At 41.2% G+C, this 26,003-nt stretch overlaps 1 protein-coding gene across 2 annotated transcripts in view; it reads left to right on the plus strand.

Moving 5' to 3' along the window:
- LOC137038379 (interleukin-17 receptor B) overlaps positions 1 to 26,003 on the plus strand; it is a 38,763-nt gene that overhangs the window by 339 nt on the left and 12,421 nt on the right. For both annotated transcript variants that reach the window (XM_067412882.1, XM_067412883.1), the window contains exons 2-8: positions 14,090 to 14,216; positions 14,288 to 14,309; positions 14,727 to 14,852; positions 17,621 to 17,742; positions 17,918 to 18,044; positions 19,719 to 19,864; positions 20,332 to 20,400. In XM_067412882.1, coding sequence (XP_067268983.1) covers positions 14,142 to 14,216; positions 14,288 to 14,309; positions 14,727 to 14,852; positions 17,621 to 17,742; positions 17,918 to 18,044; positions 19,719 to 19,864; positions 20,332 to 20,400 — 687 coding nt within the window. In that variant the 5' untranslated portion in view covers positions 14,090 to 14,141. The remainder of the gene's footprint in view (positions 1 to 14,089; positions 14,217 to 14,287; positions 14,310 to 14,726; positions 14,853 to 17,620; positions 17,743 to 17,917; positions 18,045 to 19,718; positions 19,865 to 20,331; positions 20,401 to 26,003) is intronic.

Genomic DNA, 26,003 nt, shown 5'->3' on the forward strand with positions numbered 1-26,003 from the left:
GGGGTTAATTTATTTCAAGAATTTGATCATTATCTATATTTAAGAACAAATGTGTGCAGGGCTGAGGAGTGACTACACTGTAAAAAAATATAAAAATACTACAAAATAAATTAAGGTGACAATTAAAAATATAGTCACTGGTCCAGTGTTGACTAGAGAATATTGAGAACATTTCACTAATAAAACCAAGAGATACATTTAGCTGATTTATTTAAGGAAATGTAAGCAATTTTGAGGCTTAAGCTGAAGAAAAGTAAGGAAAATAAGGTCACCTGTTTATTTTTAGAGAATTAGCTCAACTGTGCAGTTTCATTACGACGCTCCATTGTTAGTTCCCAGCATGCTTTGCATACGGCTGGGAATGGAGATGAATATTGAAATCAAGTGTTATTGAATGTGTTTTTGAGTGAAGGGAAACATCTGATAATGTATAATGTACATGTATGAGTTACATTTGAAAGAATTTCTGTTATGTTGAAGTTTTGACCGTTACCATTGTGCAGAAGAGTAGAGCTTATGGTTAGGTTGTGATGTGAATAACTGCAAGTATCATTAATATAATTATTATAAAGCATATTGCATTGTTCAATGAGCAATAACTTTACTAATGCTAGTGCTTTACCAGGTTAGTTTCTACATGTGCTAGCAGCAAACAGTATATTAGCCTACTCGTATAACATAACAAAAAGTCAAATATAAACTGGTAATATCCATTTACTCTAACTGATCTCCTTTTTTTAAAGTCAACTTAAATTAAAAAAGCACATTCCACTAACAATATTAAATTCATCATTTGCTATAGACTAAATCATTTAGGGAATTGTACTTAAAGGGGGGGTGAAATGCTGTTTCATGCATACTGATCTTTTTACACTGTTAAAGACTTGGAATCCCATACTAAACATAGACAAAGTTTCAAAAGTTAAGGTGGATGTTTGATGGAGTATTTCTTTGTCAAAAATACTACTTCCGGTTAGTCATAAGTTTCGGCAAGTTTTTTGAGATCATGCGTCCCCTTTGACGTTAATGGGGGCGGAATTTCCTTGTATGGGCCTTACGGACAATTCTACCAGAAGAGCGTGAGAGAGAGAGAGAGAGAGAGAGAGAGAGAGAGAGAGAGAGAGAGAGAGGGAGAGAGAGAGAGAGAGAGAGAGAGAGAGAGGGAGAGAGCGAAAGCAACAGCCTACGCCCATCAAAGCGCTGGCTCGTAGGCTGCGCTGCACAGGTGATGTGCACATTACAATGTCATCAAAAAGTGCGTTTTTGGTTGCCAGACCAAGACAGTCCTGCACAGATTCCCCAAAACCCCGCGTTAAGGCAACAGTGGATGGAATTTGCTTTTCCGGATCAGCAACTGAGTTGCGCGAATGTTTATATCTGTTCGCTGCATTTCGGTGCCGACTGTTTCATAAACAAGGCCCAGCTCGACGCCGGATTTTCCCGATCGCCTAATTCTGAAGGATGGAGCAGTCCCAACGATAAAGGTCCCAACGTTAGAACCGCAGGCGGTGAGTGAGACTGCTTCAGATGTCTGTGTTTTTGCCTATGCTCATCAAGTAGCCCAAACATGATCACGTATAGTTAATTGATCAATGGAGCATGCGATGTGTAGTGCGTGTACATTTGTTTAGCTGGCCACTATATGTGTAACTTTATGTTTGTGTATTGTAAAAGCACTCCAAACAACAATACACAAAGAGGGGGGAAATATGTTGAACTAAATAAGCGCGCTTCTTCATTCAAATGCGCTACTATTCCGTGTCTTTCTATGTAAACACTAACTTAGCCTGCGGTGCAAAACCAGTCCGCTTACTGTCTACACAAACCACGCGTAAACACACACACACACACATGTGCACAACTGCACTTCCCACATGTACACCTTTAAAGACAAAAATACGACGATATAATTCAAGTATAAATATGTAAATAACACAAGCCGCTCAGCATATTATATAGTTAGTGTATAACTTGTACCACATAGAGACGTCCTGCTCTAGTCGTTTTTGCTGCTGCTCCTGTTCAACTGCAGCCTCTGGGTCTGATTCCGGATCATAGATGTATGGCTGTATCTGATTAAAAGCCATATTTTTATTTTGAATAAAGATTTTTTCCCGCTGTTAGGGATGACACAGCTTTACGACGCACTCGACTCAACACACAGCGCGCTGCTGCACACGTCATTATTTAGCTCCGCCCACACGACACGCCCCCACCCGCTCGGCTTTTTTCGGAAAGACTCGGAACAGCGCATCTTTCTTATATAATTATAAAAATAATAAAGACTTTTCGGAGATATGCAGGATGCAATGCTACTCTATAGGTACTCAAGATTGACATGACACTGACTGAAACTGAGTGTTTCACCCCCCCTTTAATTTATTGAGGTAGATTCCACAAAAAAGGTAACGACTTCTTAAATATTATGTGTAATATTTTTACCTTTTTTTTTTTTTTTAAGTAGATAGTGTGTAATATTGTTTACAGTGTAGTTACGGGTAATGAAATTGTTATTAAATAAAAAATATATATATATTGCTGAGGTAAAATATGTAATTCAATTAGTTACTAATTATTAAAAGGAAATTGCTTTGCATTGATAAAGTAATATAAACCACATTTATAAAGGGTAACTTATAACAGTACGCGATTACATTTCCAAAGTAACCTTCCTAACACTGAATGTGTGTGAGACTCAACACACTCTTTAGCTGTGTCTCATTTCGATACATTTCGAAGGCTGCGTCCTCCGGAGGACACGTCCTGTGTAGGATGCAGTATATGGAGTGTCCTCAATCAGACTTAAACCAGACGTCCTTCGCAGGACACACAGGCAGGAAGTATCACGTTGCTATGCCAACACGTTCAGCCTCGTTGCGCTCTCACGCCAGTTATATGAATGAAAATTATTTATCACTTGAAAATGACTATGAAATGTTTCTTGTCTTGACAGCAATGTACTGTCCTAAACGTTTAAAAAAGTGCTAAACACTTGTAATCCTGTTTACCACGACTATCTATTTGAGGTAATAGAGCTTAAAAACAAAAACAAGCTTGAACTTCTTACATTTAAACACCGCTTGCAAGTATATGGTGGTGGTGCCGTTTTTTCATATAATATATATTTTTAAAAATGACGGTTGTTAATGGCGACGCAAAGAATTATGGGTTATCTCCAGCCTGAAGGCTACACCTCATGCACACTCCGAATTCCTGTGAAAGAAGGACGCATTTGAAGGACGCATTCGAAGGACGCATTTGAAGGTCGCGTTTGGAGTGTCCTACTCACTTTTTTGAAATGAGACGGCCTTATGACGTATGCACCCTTCAAATGCGACCTCCGGAGGGCGCAGCCTTCTGAAATGAGACACATGCTGCGACCCAATTCGCCTACTTATACTACGTCCTAAAAGTATGTACTCTTTTTGTGAAGAAAAGGTATATACTTTTGAGTGTGTAGCAGAAAAGTATGCAAGCTTCGGGACTACTTCGCCATCTTTAACGGACTCTGTCGCTTAGTTACGAGCATCCTGTCACCATTTATCTGCCCTGTCCATCATCGTCAGATTCGTCACAGTTCAAATCCTCCACATTCAGTTTAATCTCCTGCCGTATCGGAGAGAAATGTAGCCGCTCGTTGATCTGCCATGTGTGTGTCTTTAATGCAGAGACTCTCCTCGTGTGTTTGCAGTTTAAATATAAGGATGCATTAAAAGTTCATGGCCAAACGTGTCATTAAAAAAGTTCACAATGCTGCTGTAGGTGAAATATAATGTGGACAACACTGAATAAATATATTTTTGTCGGGTTAAATATTGATAGTTGGTCACTCAAACCCCTTTATCTAAACTTCTCTACTTAACCGTCTGACTCGCACATCCGTCATGTTTGTAGTTTTTTAACGCATTTTCTCCGCGTTTGTAATTCTAATCGAATCCTCGTCCAACTCGCAATGGGTTGTGGGCAATATCAGCTGTTAGAGGGCCCATCGATCCGCACTTCGAATTCGGACCGGAAATAGTAAACCATCCGGGAATCTTTGGAATACTCTTTTCAACATACTACGATTTGGGACATAGTAATTCAATTTTCGAATACTATTTAGGATGGATAGTATGCGAATTGGGATGCAGGGACAGCCTTTCTGTCTAACTTTAATTCTACTTCCTGTCATTCCAATTCAACTTCCTGTGGGGTGGAGTCAATTCAAGTCAAATTCCAGTTCAGGAATTGAATGGAGGTCAATTCTGAAATTCTGAATTTCAAAATTCAGGGCTATAACAGGACTATTCAAATCTTGGAGGGCCAGTGCACTGCAGAGTTTAGCTCCAACCCTGATCAAACACACCTCAACATGCTAATCAATGTCTTCAGGATTATTAGAAAACAGACGGGTGTGTTTGATCAGGGTTGGAGCTAAACTCTGCAGCACATTGCCCTCCAGGGTAGGATTTGAATAGCCCTGATTTAGAGCAAGTGTCACAGGCCGGAGCGGACCGCCACTAGCGGGAGTCCCGCTCCTCCCCCAGTTTCCACCCCGAGGAGGTCCCAGAAACACGCCAATGACCAGACAGACGAGGACAGGTAAGTTAAAAACAATGTTTATTAATTTAAAAAGAGATTTATAGGAAAGGGGAGAAAGGGATACTAAAAGAGGGGGAACCAGCCCTCTAGGACTGGGGGCCTTGGGATCTGAGTCGCTTCTGACTCTCAACGGATCTTCCCAGCTCTCTCTCTTCTTCGTACAAGCCTAGGCATACAGGTGAGTATACAGGCGGTACACTGGGCTCTTAGCTTTGGGCATACAGGTGAGCATACAGGCGGTACACTGGGCTCTTAGCTCTGGGCATACAGGTGAGTATACAGGCGGTACACTGGGCTCTTAGCTTTAGGCATACAGGTGAGTATACAGGCGGTACACTGGGCTCTTAGCTTTAGGCATACAGGTGAGTATACAGGCGGTACACTGGGCTCTTAGCTTTAGGCATACAGGTGAGTATACAGGACAGTACACTGGGCTCTTAGCTTTAGGCATACAGGTGAGTATACAGGCGGTACACTGGGCTCTTAGCTTTAGGCATACAGGTGAGTATACAGGCGGTACACTGGGCTCTTAGCTTTAGGCGTGCAGGTGAGTATACAGGACAGTACACTGTGCTCTTAGCTTTAGGCATACAGGTGAGTATACAGGCGGTACACTGGGCTCTTAGCTTTAGGCGTGCAGGTGAGTATACAGGACAGTACACTGGCTCTTAGCTTTGGGACGTACAGGTGAATATACAGGCGGTCCACTTGGGTAGATACAACTCACAGCTCCGTAGTTAGACAGATGTCGGCTTTAGCGCTTCAAGGCTCAGGTGGCTGGGGAAGGCGTGTTTGCACACAGCGGACTTCCAGCCTTCCTCACTAGGACAGACTTCTAAGGGACACGTTGACTTCCCACACGTAGTAGACCAGTCCCACGATGACGCAGAGCCCTGGGCTCAGTCCTGAAAGCACTTCACAGACATACGATTATGCAGAGACAGCACCTAAGCTCCTTCTACACAGCAGCCAATTCAACTTTCCTTCTTTATATACTCCACACACTATTCACCGCAAGCTCTTACTTCATACAGTTGCCCCGCCGCCACCAGGTGGGGAAAGAGGTTGACGAGTCACAGTCGGGTGGATATATATAGATGCAACAATCGCCCGTCGTCACCAATTCGCTTCCTCTAATGCAGGGCTTTCTCTTCGACCTGGGGAGGGATCGCTGACAACGTTTGCACAGCACAACACTATAATTCTTCAGGTGGACACACATCAAAAAGACTCACCCACTGTACTCCACACACACTCACGGTGAATTAGGGTCAGGATCACCACGTTGGGCCGGGAAATAGGTCCTGGATAGTAGAAAGGGTCAGTGCAGAGGATGACCATATGAAGACGTCAAGACCACGACCTTTCAGCACACTCCTTCCTCTTTTCAATACGTTCCCAATGACTTCTCAATGCAAACAATCTCTTCAAGGCAGTAATAATACATATCAACACAGTTGTTTCAACAACGAATGCTTCAAACACTTAGCACCATGTTTTCTTCAGCCCAGTACTCTGTTCTCACTTCGCCCAGTCTGTACCATCCGCCTCAAGACGTTCCTCCTACTCACCGATCGCTCCGTCTCACCCACAGCGTTTGCCGGAATCAACTTCACCCCCCCGCCCCCGTTTGCCGGAATCAACTTCACCCCCCCGCCCCCGTTTGCCGGAATCAACTTCACCCCTTCCTGTTCTCCGGTTACCTTATTTATATGCCTCCTTTTCTCTGAATTGTCCAACCATCAATCGCCACGTCCATTCGCACACCTGTTCTTAATAATCCTCCCTTTCAGTTGCCCGGAGTTACCGGAACTAGTCCGGAACATTTTAGGTTCCGCCATTTTAGGTTCCGCTACAATAAGTCACTCCGTGACACAAGTGTCCATGCATGCTGTGGTCTCCACCGGAGAGGCCATGTACAGTGGGCTAGCAGTTTTGGGTCTGTGTACTGGGCATCAACTACAATGGCACATCACTTGCCTTGAGTTGTTATCAGTACATATTGCGCTGGGTTGCCTCAAGGGGCCGCTATGAGGCAAGCACATTCTGGTTCATATTGACAGCACTGCTACTGCCTACATCGACCAACAGGGGGATCTATGCTCCTAGCCTGACGTCGTCATCCTCAGCTCTAGTCAGAATATGAGTCTGATGCTCCATTGGGCTGTGATTATGGGGCGTTTCAACCCAACCAGGAAAGATCTCGATTGGACAGACCAACAACCAATCAGAGCAGCGGAGCGACGCATAACATTAGTTGTCAAATGTCAACAGAACTCAACTGCACTGTGTTGCCAAGTCTGCAGTTTTCCCGCCGGTTGTTCTCCATGTCTGCGGGTTGAAGCGACCTCAATTATGGGATATGTAGACCCAGGAATGCCAATTTTAGCAGCAACCTTACCAAAATAACACACGTTTTACCCCACAAACACAATTTTTTCCAGAGAACCCCTAATGCCCGCCCTGATTATCTCATTGGTCAGTTTTTGTTGATCATCTGTCCATCATCGTCTAAAGCCCGCCCTGATGATCTCATTGGTCAGTTTCTGTTGATCATCTGTCCATCATCGTCTAAAGCCCGCCCTGATGATCTCATTGGTCAGTTTCTGTATTATAATTACTCCTCTATGGATCAAGTCCAGACCGAAATGCCTGAGCTCAGATGTTGTGGCTGAGTTGGGCTGGCATCCAGGCTACTATGCTCCGTCACATGTCACAACCAAGCCTGCAGCACTCCTCTCAGAAACTGAAGCCTACGCATCTCGATCGCCACCCAGTGGCCGGTCCCAGTATACGCAAATACCCCCAAATGGACGAGGGGAAGGCTACTGCTGTCCGGTCATGTTCCCAGCCTTCTAACATCAAAGAACTCCAGAGAATCCTAGGATTTATAAACTTCTACTGCCGGTTCATCCACAGAAAAAGCTCCATCTTTGCATCTTTAACCCAAATAAAAAAAATAAGCCCAAGTCTCTGTCCTGGACACCAGCCGCCACCCAGGCTTTCCAGAGCCTCAAAGATGCCTTCACCAGCGCACCGCTCCTGATCCATCCAGACCTCAATAAGCCCTTCATAGTTGGAGGGTGTAATAAAGTTCGTAGATGGGAAGGAAGGAGGCGGGAACCGGCGAACGTTTAACAACTTTTATTAAAATAACAAAACGAAAGTAAACCGCGGGCAGCCCCTCACGGACGACTGCCCACACACACATAATAAAACGTAAACAAAACATAACATAAATCCAGGCATGGTCCTCTCTCCTTTTCTGCTGCCTTCGCTTCTCCTTTTATGCTCCCGTCACCTGAAATTGGGGGATGTGATGTCATGATTGACAGCTGAGAGCGACGGCTTCTTTGAGTGAAGTCACTGAGGCACTAACAACAAACTTTTTTTTTTCAAAATTTTCTGGATTTTTGGGAGGAGTTTGGAGCTTTAGTTTTAATTTAATTTAATTTCTACATTTTCATAACTGTTTATTTCACACCAACATAATGAATTGTTCTGCATCTCTGAGAGTGTGGGCGGGCTTTTGATAATCGCCCTGCTCTTGACTGCGCAGACTCGGTCCCAAATCTGCGCAAGATGTCAGCACCCATGTGTCCTCCGAAAGCTTCAACTCTCATCAGCGGAAGCCAATGAAGTCCCATCGTCCATATTTTTTTACGGCCTATGAAAAAAACTCACCCGCCATCTCCTCCTCCTCTGGAGTCAGAAGCATCTGAGGTCACTTCGTGCCACTCACATTTGGAGCCGACAAGCTCTCATGACAGCAAGTGCTCCCAGAAGAGTGGAGACTCTACCCCCATGTGGTCCAGCTGATCTGGAGACCAAACCTGGTTGCAACGACTAGTCGACTTATCGAGAGTTGACTTTAATGCTCTGCCATCACACTGTAAGCTTGACGTCGACTAGTCGATGGCCTACAGTGTTGGGCAAGCTACTTGGAAAATGTAGTGAGCTAAGCTACCAGTTACTCTACATTCAATTAATTCACTACACTGAAGCTACCCCCCGGGAAATGTAGCAAGCTAAGCTACAGCCACTTGACAAAAGTAGTTTACTACATCTAAGCTACTTTTATTTATTTAATTTTATATTGAACCAACTTCATTCATATCAATGCTATCTTAGTGATCAATAAAAGTCAAGCATATAGACATGCATACTTTTTCAGTTATTCAAAAACTGTCCGAAATCAATTTGGCAACAAAAAACATGTGACCCATAATTTAACAAAACCAGGTGTTGAGAGTGTGTGTGTCTATGTTCATCTGTATGTGTATGATATGCATTCGCACATGTGTGTTTGCATTTATGCTCAATTTAGACTTGGGCACTTTTGCAGGACAAACTGTAAGTTAATTTACAACTCAACTTGTACAAAAATAAATGTAAGAAAGTACAGTAGCAAAATAATTAAGACCTGCTCCAAACAGTACCAACAACAAACAACAACAACATATAGCCTAAGTGTGTGTGTGTGTGTGTGTGTGTGTGTGTGTGTGTGTGTGTGTGTGTGTGTGTGTGTGTGTGTGTGTGTGTGTGCATGTTTTTGTGACATGAGGACACAAATGTGTATAATGACATGGGTATGACACAGGTATTACAAGGAGAGGGTGAAATGTGAGGACATTACCCATGTCCCATGTCAATTAGACCCCTTCTTTACGCGCTCACTGCCAAATGAGTACTTTGAAAGGCTCGCGCGAGGCAGAAAGGAACATAGAAAGTGAAGTATATCCGCGACTTATCAGTAGTGTTTCTAATTTGAGCTTGATCTTCAGAAATGCTTGGGAAAATGTAACGTTAGCTTGTGTGGACGCTACCGCACTACTTGATCAACAAAAGAGCTTCGCTACTGAAAAGCTATTTGATTGAGAAAACAGCGATGCTACCACCACGCTACTGAAAAATGTAGTTATGTTTTTATTGTGCTACTTTATCTGTATCTTATTCAGAACGAGCATGTTATGATGTAGATGCAGTACTGAAGAAGAGTTCAAGACTTCCAAACACAAATGAGCTTTATTCAAAAGAACTGACTTTCCAAAGAACATCTAACACACACTAAACAAACATCATGATATCATCAACCACACTAAACTAACATCAAGACCGGACCAAGACAAAGTGAACACAAGGAACTTAAATACACACACTGATGACTACCTAACGAGGGGGACAGGTGGCACAGATAGCTAAACACAGCTGACATGACTAAACTAACAAGGGGACTGAACAGTGGCGGGAAAACTGAGAACAAAGGAACATGTGACTAAACTAAACACAGGAAGTACATGGGAGACACAGACAGACCAAACATGTAACAGAGCAGAAGTCTGTGAGAAATATAATGACTAGAAGACAAAAGAACTGATACAGAAGCTGTTATGTAGGACTAATATCCTTATGGGCAGCGCTGTGTCATATGCTATAGCTATCAGCTGTGTACAAGAAGACCCGTGTTCGCGTCTCAGCTCAAGGCTCAGGCTTATCTGTTCATTAATGACGTCATCAGCGACTAGTCGACGTCGACTCAACTTTCATCACATAAATGTCCACTTAAAAAAAACGGAAGTCCTTCAACCTTTTAGTTCCCGGTGCTCTTGGCGGCAGCACACCCTTGGCCCATTCCTCTGAGTAAGAACCTTCTGACTCAGGGTGTTTTCACACTTGGTCCTTTTCAGGGGTCTGAGCATGGTTTTTGTGAGTTTTGGCCCATATGTGAACACTACAAATGATCTCAGACCCCTTTAAAGCAAAACGAGACCATCTTCAGAGGTGGTCTGCGTACGGTTCGATCTCATCTTACGGTTCGCTAAAAATGCGCAATCTGAACCGTTGCTCTGGGCTTACTTGATTTTTTCTGTTTGTGAATTCCAATGTAGTTTGGTCATCAGATGCCTCCATACAAATCGGCTGATCAACATGGCTGACTCTTCTGACAGATCTCTAGAAATGATTTGTTCACAACATACACTTGTTTATTGCAATTTCAACTGTGTCATAGAGACGTTTAAAATGGTGTAACGAGCACCTAAAGCGCATGCACAGAAGCCAGCTGTCACAGCGCGTGCACTAAACGGAATAGTTTGCATCTTATTGCATTTATTTTAAAGTGTCAAAAACACAAGTTTCCCTTAAACAGGTGGTTTTGTCTAAAGTGAATGTAAACATCTGCATTATAGCCTAATAAAAGAATCAGTGGAGTGAAGAATATGCAGTTTTATTTTTTCATGTGATTATTTCAATTCTTACTTGAATACTGCTTTTAGGCATACTTATACTTTACTTGTAAAATGTATAGCAGTTTGTTTAATTTGCATCTTTCTTTTATTATTTCATTGTATTGTTTATTTTTTGTATGCTGATGTTATCATTGCCTTTTTCAATAAAATAAACATGAATCAAGAAAAACAATTCAAAATAAATGTTAGATACAAAGGTGGATGTGTGATATAGCTAGAGCAAGAATATATATATATATATATATATATATATATATATATATATATATATATATATATATATATATATATATATATATATATAATAAAGTGCTATATATATATATTGTGTAAAAAGATAAACTACTTAATTCAACAGCATTTGTAGCAATGTCATAAAGTAATAATAATCTTTACAAACAAATATCTTGGTTACTGAGGAACAAACTACTGAGGAAGACCATAGGGTCAGCCATCAAACACTGAACTGGACTAGATCCAAAAAGCAACAGTCTGAACACAAAGGGGTCTGAGACCACATTCTACTAAAGTGGACCAAAAATGATCAGAGTCCTCTTTTAGGTACAGGGATACTATTTTAGGTACAGGGATACTATTTTAGGTACAGGGATACTCTTTCAGGTACAGGGATACTCTTTCAGGTACAGGGATACTCTTTCAGGTACAGGGATACTCTTTCAGGTACAGGGATACTCCTTCGGGTACAGGGATACTCCTTCAGGTACAGGGATACTCTTTCAGGTACAGGGATACTCTTTCAGGTACAGGGATACTCTTTCAGGTACAGGGATACTCTTTCAGGGACAGGGATACTATTTTAGGTACTGGGATGCTCTGTCAGGTACAGGGATACTCTTTCAGGTACAGGGATACTCTGTCAGGTACAGGGATACTCTTTTAGGTACAGGGATGCTCTGTCAGATACAGGGATACTCTTTCAGGTACAGGGATGCTCTGTCAGGTACAGGGATACTATTTTAGGTACAGGGATACTCTTTCAGGTACAGGGATACTCTTTCAGGTACAGGAATACTCTTTCAGGTACAGGGATACTCCTTCGGGTACAGGGATACTCCTTCGGGTACAAGGATACTCTTTCAGGTACAGGGATCTCCGTCAGGTACAGGGATACTATTTTAGGTACTGGGATACTCTTTCAGGTACAGGGATACTCTTTCAGGTACAGGAATACTCTTTCAGGTACAGGGATGCTCTGTCAGGTACAGGGATACTATTTTAGGTACAGGGATACTCTTTCAGGTACAGGGATACTCTTTCAGGTACAGGGATACTCTTTCAGGTACATGGATACTCTTTTAGGTATAGACATACTCTTTTAGATACAGGGATGCTCCGTCAGGTACAGGAATACTCTTTTAGGTACAGGGATACTCTTTTAGGTACAGGGATACTCTTTCAGGTACAGGAATACTCTTTTTGGTACAGGGTTACTCTTTCAGGTACAGGGATACTCTTTTAGGTACAGGGATACTCTTTCAGATACAGGGTTACTCTTTTAGATACAGGGATACTCTTTCTGGTACAGGGATACTCTTTTAGGTACAGGGATAATATTTCTGGTACAGGGATACTCTTTTAGGTACAGGGATACTCTTTTAGGTACAGGGATAATATTTCTGGTACAGGGATACTCTTTTAGGTACATGGATACTCTTTTTGGCACAGGGTTACTCTTTTAGGTACAGGGATACTCTTTTAGATACAGGGATACTCTTTCAGGTACAGGGATACTCTTTTAGGTACAGGGATACTCTTTCAGGTACAGGGATACTCTTTCTGGTACAGGGATACTCTTTCAGGTACAGGGATACTCTTTCTGGTACAGGGATACTCGTTTAGGTACAGGGATAATATTTCTGGTACAGGGATACTCTTTTAGGTACATGGATACTCTTTTTGGCACAGGGTTACTCTTTTAGGTACAGGGATACTCTTTTAGGTACAGGGATACTCTTTCAGGTACAGGGATACTCTTTTAGGTACAGGGATACTCTTTCAGGTACAGGGATACTCTTTTAGGTACAGGGTTACTCTTTCAGGTACAGGGATATTCTTTTAGGTACAGGGAAACTCTTTTAGGTACAGGGATACTCTTTTATGTACAGGGATACTCTTTCAGGTACAGGGATACTCTTTCAGGTACAGGGATACTCTTTATGGTACAGGGATACTCTTTCAGGTACAGGGTTACTCTTTCAGGTACAGGGATACTCTTTCAGGTACAGGGAAACTCTTTTAGGTACAGGAATAGTCTTTTCGGTACAGGGATACTCTTTCAGGTACAGGGATACTCTTTCAGGTACAGGGATACTCTTTTAGGTACAGGGATACTCTTTCAGGTACAGGGATACTCTTTTAGGTACAGGGATACTCTTTCAGGTACAGGGATACTCTTTCAGGTACAGGGATACTCTTTCAGGTACAGGGATACTCTTTCAGGTACAGGGATACTCTTTCAGGCACAGGGATACTCTTTCAGGTACAGGGATACTCTTTTAGGTACAGGGATACTCTTTTAGGTATCCTTCCTGCAAGATTTGTTGGAGTGAAGGCTGTCCATCCCTCCACCCTTAAAGTGTATGTTGGCGCTTTCGCCGCACATCATGATGTAGTTCATGAAGTGTTTGGGGAAGTGCAATCTGATCTGATCATCAAGTTCCTGAGAGGAGTGAGGAGACTAAATCTGCCTAGCTCAGACTTTAGGGGTATATCTTTGGTCCAGAGAGCTCACCTTTGAATCATTGCAGTCAGCAGTTCACACACACTGCAGAAAAATGCTCTTCTTACTCAGTCATTTTGTCTTGTTTCTAGTCTAAATATCTAACAATTCTTAAATCAAGATGCATTTACTAGATCAGTAAAATGACATAAGATATTTTTTCTTGTTTTGTTGAGAATAAAATCTAAATGAAGTGAGTTTTTGCTTAAAACAGGCTAAATGATCTGCCAATGGGGTGAGAAAAATAATCTTGTTTCTGATTGAAATCTTGTGTATAGCTCAAACGGAAATAAGATTATTTTTCTCACCCCATTGGCAGATCATTTTGCCTGTTTTAAGCAAAAACTCACTTAATTTAGATATTTTGGATGACCAGGCTGGATTTCATTGACACATCACCACTTCCTGTGACGCTAAAAGCAAGCAATAAGAGACTCGTGGGTGTGTGTGTTTGTGTGTGTGGCTTATGTTTTTCTCGAGAAGAGATAAATCTGAAGCGCTGCTCATGTTCACACAGACTCTGGTTGGTGAAGGAGACGAGTGTGTGTGCGTGTGTGTGAAGCGTTGAGATGGCTCTTCTGAACCTCTTGAGGGTGATCGCTGCTGTGATGGCGTTAATCCACTGGACAGATTCTCACAGCATAGTGAGTGACACAATCTCATTACAGATCATCAAAACTTCTCCAGCACTAAAGTATTAAATCTTCTGTTTCAGGTCGCCACATGTCTCCAACAAAGTAAGTGCAAAAGAACAAACTTTCTTTCTTTCTTTCTTTCTTTCTTTCTTTCTTTCTTTCTTTCTTTCTTTCTTTCTTTCTTTCTTAAAACAAGAAGTCTTGTTTTGTTGAAGAATAACTCAAAATGAAGAGAGTTTTTGCTTAAAACAAGATAAATAATCTGCCAATGGGGTGAGAAAAATAATCTTGTTGTCTGTTTGAATTAAGATTATTATTCTTACCCCATCGGCAGATTATTTAGTTTAGTTTAAGACAATTACTTTTTCTTGTCTAGTAAATACTTCTTATTTTAAGATTTTTTAGATGTTTGGACAACATTTAAACAAGAAAAAAATGTACTAATTAAGAAAAGCATATTTTGCAGTGTTCTTTCTTATTTGTACTTATTTTTATTTCACACATTTATTATTTCTCTAGACAGGACTAATCCTCCAGAATATTTTGTAATTCCTCTGGCGAACCCTTCGCCCATCCTCAATGTGTCTGCAGAACTGAATGAGTCTCAATCTGTTCTCACTGTGAAATGGGCCATTAAAGTCGACGGTAAGGGACAGTAGGTCTTACATCATTATTACTATAGTTTTATATCTGTTATTTTTTATTTGGTTTATTTATTTGAGTTCTGTCTGGTTGTGATAATACCTCTGTATATGTGTGTTTCTGGAACTCACAATAAGAGATGAAGTCCACTGTAATACATTCAGCAGATCCTGCTGATTAACATTCGTAATATTACACTTAACATTTAAAAGTAAAGGAGATTTTAGTTGGGAAATAATCTATTTGGGACTGTTTGCAAACAATATTTCCATTTATTTGCGTATTATAAGTCCTGAAATTCTCTGCATGGGTGAATAAATAATTAAATCAATCAATCAGCTTTATCTATAAATCTCGCTTTTCCAACGCCGATTGTGTCAGAGCAGCTTCAGTGTTAAACAGGACAATACTGCAGCAGAATTAGATTTGGCTGTACAGTCGTTCTGGAGTAAACAGTGATGTTATCAGCTTATTTTAATTTATCAGAGAGAGACAATGTTGGCAGATCAGTATTATAGTTTATACAATTAAATAAGACCTAATTCATTAATTTTATTTGTATAATTAGTTGAATAACTTTAATCATAATTTTTGTGTCCCCAACTGAGCAAGCCAAGCCAAAGGCGATATCGACTGTATTTTGTGCGATGAAATATTTTGTATTATAAACTGCAAAAAATGCTCTTCTTATTTAGTTTTGTTTTTGTTTTTGTTTCCAGTCCAAATATCTAAATTGTCTTAAATCAAGATGCATTTACTAGATAAGTGAAACGACGTAAGATATTTTTGCTTGTTTTCTGGGGGAAAATATTTAGCTTAAAACAGGCAAAATGATCTGCCAATAGGGTGAGAAAAATAATCTCATTTCTGTTCAGAAACAAGAAACAAGATTTCAATCAGAAATAAGATTATTCTCCTCACCCCATTGGCAGATCATTTTGCCTGTTTTAAGCAAAAACTCTCTTCAGTTAGATTTGATTTTCAACAAAACAAGAAAAAATATCTTATGTTGTTTTACTTACACTCCCCTAAAGGATTATTAGGAACACACACTAATCCTGACTTTGACCCCTTTGGCCTTCAGAACTGCCTTAATTCTCCGTGGCATTGATCAACAAGCTGCTGAAAGTGTTCTTTAGAAATATTGATAGGAGAGCATCTTGCAGTTGATGGAGATTTGTGGGATGCACATCCAGGGCACGAAGCTCCCGTTCCACCACATCCCAAAGATGCTCGATTGGGTTGAGATCTGGGGACTGTGGCGGCCATTTTAGTTCAGTCAACTCATTGGCATGTTCAAGAAACCAATATGAAATGATTGGAGCTTTGTGACATGGTGCATTATCCTGCTGGAAGTAGCCATCAGAGGATGGGCACATGGTGGTCATAAAGGGATGGACATGGTCAGAAACAATGCTCAGGTCGGCCGTGGCATTTAAACGATGCCCAATTGGCACTAAGGGGCCTAAAGTATGCCAAGAAAACATCCCCCACACCATTACACCACCACCACCAGCCTGCACAGTGGGAACAAGGCATGATGGATCCATGTTCTCATTCTGTTTACGCCAAATTCTGACTCTACCATCTGAATGTCTCAGCAGAAATCGAGACTCATCAGACCAGGCAACATTTCTCCAGTCTTCAACTGTCCAATTTTGGTGAGCTTGTGCAAATTGTCGCCTCTTTTTCCTATTTGTAGTGGAGATGAGTGGTACCCGGTGGGGTCTTCTGCTGGTGTAGCCCATCCGCCTCAAGGTTGTGTGTGTTGTGGCTTCACAAATGCTTTGCTGCATACCTCGGTTGTAACGAGTGGTTATTTCAGTCAAAGTTGCTCTTCTATCAGCTTGAATCAGTCGGCCCATTCTCCTCTGACCTCGAGCATCAACAAGGCATTTTCTCCCACAGGACTGCTGCACACTGGATGCTCTTCCCTTTTCACACCATTCTCTGTAAACCCTAGAAATGGTTGTGTGTGTAAATCCCAGTAACTGAGCAGATTGTGAAATACTCAGACCGGCCCGTCTGGCACCAACAACCATGCCACGCTCAAAACGGCTTAAATCACCTTTCTTTCCCATTCTGACATTCAGTTTGGAGTTCAGGAGATTGTCTTGACCAGGACCACACCCCTAAATGCACTGAAGAACTGCCATGTGATTGGCTGATTAGATAACTGCATTAATGAGAAATTGAACAGGTTTTCCTAATAATCCTTTAGATGAGTGTGTCTAGTAAATGCATCTTGATTTAAAAATTGTTAGATATTTAGACTAGAAACAAGACAAAATTACTAAGAAGAGCATTTTTTGCAGTGTAATACATTTATTGAGATTGATAGTGAAAAGGAAGTGAATCCTTATTGTTAAAGCACTGAATGTGCTCCTTATCAGATAACAGTCGAGTGTTCGTGTGTGTGTGTGTGTGTGTGTGTGTGTGTGTGTGTGTGTGTGTGTGTTAGAGTTTCCATCGGCAGTGAGGAGGAAGTGCAGATAACACGACTTCCGTTTGAAAGGGCACATCTCACATCTCTCTCTCTCTCTCTCTCTCTCTCACACGCACACGCGCTCACACACACACACACACACACACACACACACACACACACACACACACACACACACACACACACACACACACACACACACACACACACACACACACACCTGTATGGATTAGTGTTTTTAATAAGAGTATTATAGTAATTTCATGAGGTCAGTAGTGAAGAATTGTTTACTCACTTGGACTGTGTGTAAATCCTGTCTTCTTAGCCTCCATTCACACTCTCACTGGCACATGGATAAAGACACGTGATGAAGAGCCAAAGTACTATAGATGTGAATACCAGCCTCCGTTTACCTCGGGGGAGATCCGTCACGCTGATCTAGAGCAGGTAATTATGCCACGGACACACACACTGCATATTTCACACTTTTAAATACTATTGATTTTATTACTCAGGTATTTTATATTTAAACCTAAAACACGAACAAATATCTGCCAGTGGAAAGGCTTGTGAAGATGAGAGCATCGTTTGATAGTCATCACACTCTTCTCTTGATTGACAGCTGTGGTTCAGTTTCACGGTGCCAAATGTAACCCTTTGTCCTTCAACCCAACTGGACATCTCAGCCTATAACCTTCCCACACCACCGCCTGGTACAGGCGTCAGATTTATAAAGAGTGCCACAGTAGGTGAGTTTTACAGACTTCATCTGCTCGGCTCCGTGTGGTGCGATGTGCCGTCTTATTAGAACTTGACATTACAAAAACTAAAGGTAAACTACAAGCCACTGCCCATTGTGTTCCAAGATGCAATAACAATTTATAATACTTGTTGTAATAATAGTTTATAAACTGTAGTTAATTCAGTAACAGAATATACAATTATGCTTATATAAGCACTTTTGAATAAAAATGAGTTGTATAATTTTTCTTATTTTATGTAAAGTGAGTCAGAGTATGCTGTGGGTAAGACTTTAGCTGCTGAGAGAAATCAAAAACCCAGATTAACCGCACTGGTGTGTCAGTCGCATTATTACATTCAAAAACTGAAGGCATTTTAGGCTCTTTCCACAAAAAATACTTTCAATTTAACGGCATTCCATGCAAAACAAGAATGAGAAATATAATATAAATGTAAAACAATTATAGTGCCATTCATTAGCCCTCAAACAATATTTATTTTAAAGCCTAAATTAATTTAGGCCAGGCTATTTAAAGCAAAACTGAAACCGGCGTTGCTCCTCTCTCATTCGGCATGAATCCAAAGGTTTCTAGATTCACGCTTGGATGCTAAACTATTTATGATGGTAATCCTTTGTGCTTTGGAATAACACTACCGCACCGTAGAGCGATAATCACAATTGTAGATTGAGCCAAATTACTTTTTCTATTTGGTTGACAGCATATTTAGTTTGATGATGAATAGGCTGTGATGTGAGGATTTATACCGTAGGCCTATAGAGGTAACAACTTAACACAGCTTTACATGCAGCACGCTGAGGCAGCTTTTGTGGATACTTCATGTGTCAATCAGAAACAAGATTATTTTTCTCAAGTCCCGGTATTCGCGAGGCGGGTATTTGTTTAACAATCGCTCGCTCCTGCTCTGCTACAGTAACGTTAATAACCGCATGCATGAACGTGATTTCTGCCCGAGTCCTATTTTCCACCAGCTGTGATGTGAAGACCACATCTCCCAAGATTCTGCACTCATACTTTGTGTCATCAAACTACGCATTTGTTCAGTGGACGGAAAGTTGCATAGTGCACCTTTAACTAGATATTAAGACTAGAACCAAGACAAAAATACTAAGTAAGAAGAGCATGTTTTGCAGTGCTCAGGCTCAGTGTATAACAAATGTGTCTGCATCGGCTTCCTTATCTATACCTGCGCTGGGAGGCGGAGCACGAGATGCAAATCTCGCACACCATTGGCCATTGGCCCGTTCTGTATACACTCAAAGCTGATAGGGGCTCCAAGAAGATATCCCAATTCATTGGTGACGTCCGACGTACGCCTTTATTCCCTGCTTAAGGGAACGAGGGTTACATACGCAACTGAGATGTTTTTTTACCACTTCGCTATTTTGGCTTGGATATTCACTTGAATTTAGAAATGCTTTTGAAATTAAAAACTTTGCATTTAATAAACAAAATATATATTTGAAATGAAGATGGCGTTTGGAGTGGAGTGCATGCCTAATACGAAAGCTCTACACATATGATCATACATATCTCATATATCTTTTCATTCTTGTTTGAATTGAATACTGTGAAATGTAAAGGATTTGTTGTGGAAATAGCTTAAAATACACAGATCATTGAGAACTGACTGGTCTTCTTCCTGTTTAATTGACTTTCCAGTACAAAGTGACTGGAGCGCTGACATTCATTCAGTCTTTCATGATGATAAAATAGTGGTGACCTTTAAGGCGAGCTCTGCGGCGGACACACACACCATCACCCTGAGCGACAAAACAGGTCTACTAAACACTGTTGAGAAAAAAGGGGTATGTTTCTTTTCAACATTAAAGGACAAACCACACTGCAACCAAAAAAGAACCTAAAATCTTTTAAATAGATGCACTTTTAAAGACATACAGCATTAGATATTAAGACTTTTTTAATAGAAAATATCTTTTTTTTAATATATTACCTGTGGCAAGCAGCGGGGCGAGGGGCCGCGAGAGCGGGCCGGTGACGAGTGGTAATGAGTACCAGCTGCGTGACACACCGGTCTCGTCTCGCTCCAGCACCACCACCTCGGGCATCCTCTCGCGGTCCTCCTTTTATGCTCCCGTCACTCGGCCGCGAGACGAGACCGGTGTGTCACGCAGCTGGTACTCATTACCACTCGTCACCGGCCCGCTCTTGCGGTCCCTCGCCACGCTGCTTGCCACATTAACAAAAAAAATGGTTCTGGTGTAGTAAAAACTTTTTCTGCCTGTTCTGTCATTTTTGTTTGTTGGCCCAACAGGGATGCAACGTAGAAGAATGTCGAGTGGAGCTGGAAAACTTGGGTCCCTGTGAAGACCTTTTAATAGAGGTGACTATAGCATCAGCTCTGATATATAGAAGAAGCACAAAACATGCATGACTAAAATAATGCAGTAAACATTAGATAAGACATAAGATGGATCATAATAGCCTAAACACTAAGATATGCTTTGTTTCAACCCATGTCTGGGTCAATTGTGTTTTTGACCCACACATGGGTTAAAACAACCCAGCATATTTAGAGTCAAATGTACAAAACTGATTAAAAAAATCAAAGAGCAAACATAATTATTAACATAAAAAACGTATCGTTAAGCAGTTAACAGGTTTTTACTGTAGCATTTTTACAGTTAAAGTTTCAAAATAGATTTATATTTTATATTATTTTCTGCTTTTCCGGCTGACCTAGTTAATGCAGCCTAAACAAATTATTTAACTGATCAGAATAACAGAAATTGATAATGTTCTGTGTGTATGCCATAGTAAAGAGATGTGTTTTTAGTCTAGATTTAAACTGACAGAGTGTGTCTGCTTCCCGAACAATGCTAGGAAGACTATTCCAGAGTTTAGGAGCTAAATAGGAAAAGGATCGACCGCCTGCAGTTGATTTAGATATTCTAGGTATGATCAACTGGCCAGAGTTTAGAGACCGCAATAGACGTGATGGAGTATAATGTGTTAAGAGCTCGCTTAAGTACTGGAGCTAAACCATTTAGTGCTTTGTAAGTAATAAGCAAGATTTAAAAATGTATGCGATGTTTAATAGGGAGCCAGTGCAGTGTTGACAGAACTGGACTAATATGATCATACTTCCTGGTTCTAGTAAGAACTCGAGCTGCTGCGTTTTGGACCAGCTGGAGTTTGTTTATTAAGCGAGCAGGGCAACCACCCAGTAGAGCAATACAGTAATCTAGCCTTGAGCTCATGAACGCATCGACTAACTGTTCAGCATTTGGCATTGAAAGCATGTGCTGTAATTTAGATATATTTTTAAGATGGTAGAATGCGGTTTTACAGATGCTAGAAACGTGGCTTTCAAATGAAAGATTGGTATCAAAGAGCACACCCAGGTTCCTCACTGACGACAAGGGCATGACAGAGCAGTCCTCAAGTGTTAGACAGTATTCTCGGTTTCTACTTGTGGAGCTTTTCTGTCCAATAATTAAAAATTCAGTTTTATCTGAATTAAGTTGCAGGAAATTACTATTCATCCAGTGTTTTATATCAGCTATGCATTCCGTTAATCGTGTGAATTGGTAGGTTTCGTCAGGGCGTGAGGAAATATAGAGCTGAGTATCGTCAGCATAAGAATGAAAACTAACGCCATGCTTCCTAATGATATCTCCCAGTGGAGCATACACAGGGTGAAGAGCAGCGGTCCTAACACTGAGCCTTGCGGTACTCCATACTGAACTTGTGATTGGTGTGACATCTCTTCATTTACTGCTACAAACTGAGGTATGATGTCCATCCATATGAAGGAACATACTGATGCAACCTCATGATTAGGGGCATCAAGTAGAACCAGTCCCATCCCTACCAATGGAAGGGCAAATGCCATTTCCAGTCTGAATTGGATTCAAAAGGAAAGTATATTGATACTTCCACCAACTCCAGGCCAGAGAACGTGACTGAAGAATGAATGTGAAGCAAATGCAGTATTGTCCACTATTCCTGTCGCGTAACTAGCCTATTTGACATGTGATCACAGAGGGAGCACACACCTCTGTACTCCTGGTACCTGAGGAGAGAAGGGTGACCAAAGAAGATGTGGGATGTGAGGAACGCTATTGCCCAACATCCACATCCATCACAGCCAAGTGTTATAGAAGGAGCATCTACTGCTTCTATACTTCTGGTACCTAATGATGATAGAGGCATGGGAAGCGAGCAGCGGGATTGGCCATCTTCCTTTTTCTGCCCAAATAAACTATGAAGAATAGTGAAACTGCTTTTATTCCCAGTGTATTAGAGAGGTGCGAGATGACAGAGTGGGATGAGAATAGTGTGAAATGCCTAAGCTCTTCATCTATGGGAGGAACATCAGTATAAACTCCATACTCCTAGTCGTGGGATATGCGCTAGAAAAAGTGACATACAATCTGTCATATATTCACTTTACATCCCATCCTGCACTAGGAAAGTAGAAAAGTGGGATGAGAGAGTGGCTAAGCCTAACTCTACAACTACAACACACAACACTTATCCATATTACCTCCATAGTGCAAGCTTCTGGAGAGACAAATAAAAGTTTTCTACAACTGTCTAGCTTTACTGCTAAGGAGACATACGGACACATCCAGTAGCCATTGTGTACAAGGGCCTGACAGATCATTTCCCCAAACTGTAGTCTATTCGCTATCCATGAAAATCCGTCAACCCTACCCTGGCAGATAGAAACCTGGGTCATGGACGTGAATGCGCTCGTTTTACATCTTTGCTTTAAGGGGTCATATGCGATTTCTTGTTTTCCGTTCTCTTTAGTGTGTTGTAGCTGTTTGTGCATGTATAAGATCTGCAGAGTTAATCTCAAACCCAAAGATATAATCTTTGTAAAAGTTAAGGCTCAGCCGCACCTTCCTAAACGCTTCGTTCAAACGCCCCTACGAAAATCTACGTCAGTCTACTTTGTTTGGCCTTTTAAAAGAGGGGACTATTAGAAAACAGTGGTTAGGTTTTATTTCCAACACTGTTCCAGAACAGTACAATAACCCAAATTTCCCTATCTCGAGGGAACTTCGAGCTGCGTCGAAACGCTAGGGGACGCCTCTGCGTGATGCGTCATGAAGCACTCGTGCAATCAGTCCAATAGCGGGAAGATACGTCATGGGTGGGTGACGTCATCGACCAGGAAGCTATAAAGCACACCTGGACCAAACAGTCATTAGCTTCTGTGCCTTCACAAAGCGCTCTGTGTGAAATTGTATGTCCATTTATTGTGTGTGTGTCAAAGAAAATCTGTGGCTCAACCTCTCAGACATTAAGGAGAGGGATAAGAAATTCCTTATGGATTTTTATGCCCGTCTCACCTTCTGGCCTCTTTGGTGACGATGTAACAACGGTCGTCGAGCGTGGCCGCTCGGGCCCCCCCGCAGAGAGAACGGGGGTCCGGGCGACCCGCTCAGCCGGGACCTCCCTGCGGTAGGACGGATCTGAGGACCTTCCTTATCGCTAGGAAGGCCTCGGCTAAGAAGTCCTGACGCCAAGAGCGCAGGGCTTCCGATGGTAGTCCCCTCCGGGAAAGTGTGGCTCGCCAAGGCGCCCGCTCTTTCCCGGTGCCATCGGGGGGCCGGTCTGCCAACCCTGCCACCATTGGTGTTTCAGGGCGCTGCGGCCCCCGGCGAACGTATATCTCCATGTCCGCCCGGAAACGTAGCGGCTTGGGGATGTTCGCGCACTCTCGGGAGGGCCCCTGGGCGGTCAGTTCGGTTGCTACCTGCTAGTTATCCATTACAGGACACCGGGCTGACCACCCAGGAAAATCCAGAGACCCTTAGTAGATTCCCTTAGTAGATTTTCTGGCAGCGTGGAAACTTCTGCCGAATATCTCAGAATGGGTCCTGCGTACAATAGAAAAAGGGTACAGAATTCAATTTGGGTTACACCCGCCCGTGTTCAACGGGGTTACTGCCACGGTAGTAAGCCCCGAGCAGGCTCTGGTAATGGAACAAGAGGTACAGACTCTTCTGCGAAAAGAGGCTATAGAACGGGTCCCTCCCCACTGCAGAGAGTCAGGGTTTTACAGCCGGTACTTCATAGTTCCAAAGAAGGATAGGGGGTTAAGGCCTATCTCAGATCTTCGTCATCTAAACAGAGCAGTAAAGAAATTAAAATTCAAAATGCTCACGATAAAACAGATCGTGTGTCACATCAGGTCCGAGGACTGGTTGCGACTCCAGGGCATCCGCGTGCTAAATTACATCGACGATTGGCTAGTGTTAGCGCAGTCGAAACAACTGGCGGTTTTTGATTTGATTTGATTTATTTAACAATTAAATTTTAAAACAAGTACAGTCAGGCCCAAAAAGACCATTTCATACATATAGAAAAACAAAACTGTCGAGGATAAAATACACAAAAAAGCCATAGGCTTATTTCCATTGTGGTCCTCGGAGTTCAAAATAGACGAGCAGTTCATAATGGGAATGAGATCAACACAACACACAACCACATACACATATAATACCTCAAACATCATTAAAAAGACATTTTTTAACTTCACTTCTAAAAGTACCTTCTTCTTGAATTTGTTTTACACAATCGGGCAAATTATTCCAAGCAACTGCACTGGAATATAAAAACGAATTCTTCCCATTTATACCCTTATACCGACACACATATATATTATTAATCCTTGACCTTGTAGAAAAACAATGAACATCTCTTATGAAAACATAGTAGTCACACAAATACTTAGGAACATTTCTCTGTAATATTTTATACACCATCATTAGCTTTAGAAAAATTACCCTCTTGTCCACTTTTAAAAACCCTATTTCCTTAAAATGATTAATATTTAAATGCATTAGTGGATGAAGGCCTAAAATAATTCTACACAATTTGTTCTGAGCAGTCTGTAATTTAATTTTCATTTGTTTAGTAGCGCCACTATACCAAAAAGTTGCTGCATAATCAAAATGTGTTTGTACTAATGCACCAGCTAACATTTTTAAGGTTTGTGTGTCTAGGTAAGCAGCCTGTCTCGCTAAGAATTTAATTCGTTTGCAAACGTTAGAATGCACTTGAACAGCCATACTATCCCCAGTCAGTTTATTATCTAAAGTACATCCTAAATATTTCACTTCTTCCTTAGCATTAATCATCAAATCTCCAACCCTCACTTCTAATTTTGAACATTTTCTCAATTTAGCCGCAGAACCAAATAAAATAGCTTCTGTTTTACCTAAATGTAAAAACAGCTTATTTTGAAAAAACCAATTGGATACTTCCTCGATCACTCTACTTAATTCACTTTCTATTATCTCCTTCTTCTCATCAGTGGCAATTATTGCTGCATCATCAGCATATAATAGAAGGTGGCTAGAACAGGCCATTTTTAGATCATTTATATATAGTAAAAAAAGTAAGGGTCCCAATACACTTCCTTGTGGTACTCCACAAGAAATGGGCAAATTATCCGAAAACACTCCATTTAAATCTACCATTTGACACCTATTTGAAAGATATGAGTTAATCCATTTACATGCTTTAGTCTCAAAACCCATAGCATTTAATTTTAATAACAAAATATTATGGTCAACTGTGTCAAAGGCTTTCTGTAAATCTAACAATACCATCCCACTTAATTTACCGTTATCCAATTGTTTTTTAATAAAATCTGTCAAATACAAAATCGTTGTCTCAGTAGAGTGCATCTTCCTAAAGCCAGACTGAAGTTCATACAAAATATTAAATTTGGAAATATATTCTACAATTTGGTCAAATAAAATCTTTTCAAACACCTTAGACAAGGAAGATAAAATAGACACCGGCCTATAATTGTTACACTCAAACCTACTCCCTTTTTTATAAAGGGGGAAAACTCTTGCTTGTTTTAATTCATCAGGTACATTAGATTTGCCTATAGAGAGATTTAAAATGTGAGTAACCATAGGGGTTATAAACTTAGCTGAATCTTTAATAAACCTTGCT

This window comes from Pseudorasbora parva, chromosome 13 (genome assembly GCF_024679245.1).
Source record: "Pseudorasbora parva isolate DD20220531a chromosome 13, ASM2467924v1, whole genome shotgun sequence".
In the NCBI taxonomy this organism is placed as follows: Eukaryota; Metazoa; Chordata; class Actinopteri; order Cypriniformes; family Gobionidae; genus Pseudorasbora; species Pseudorasbora parva.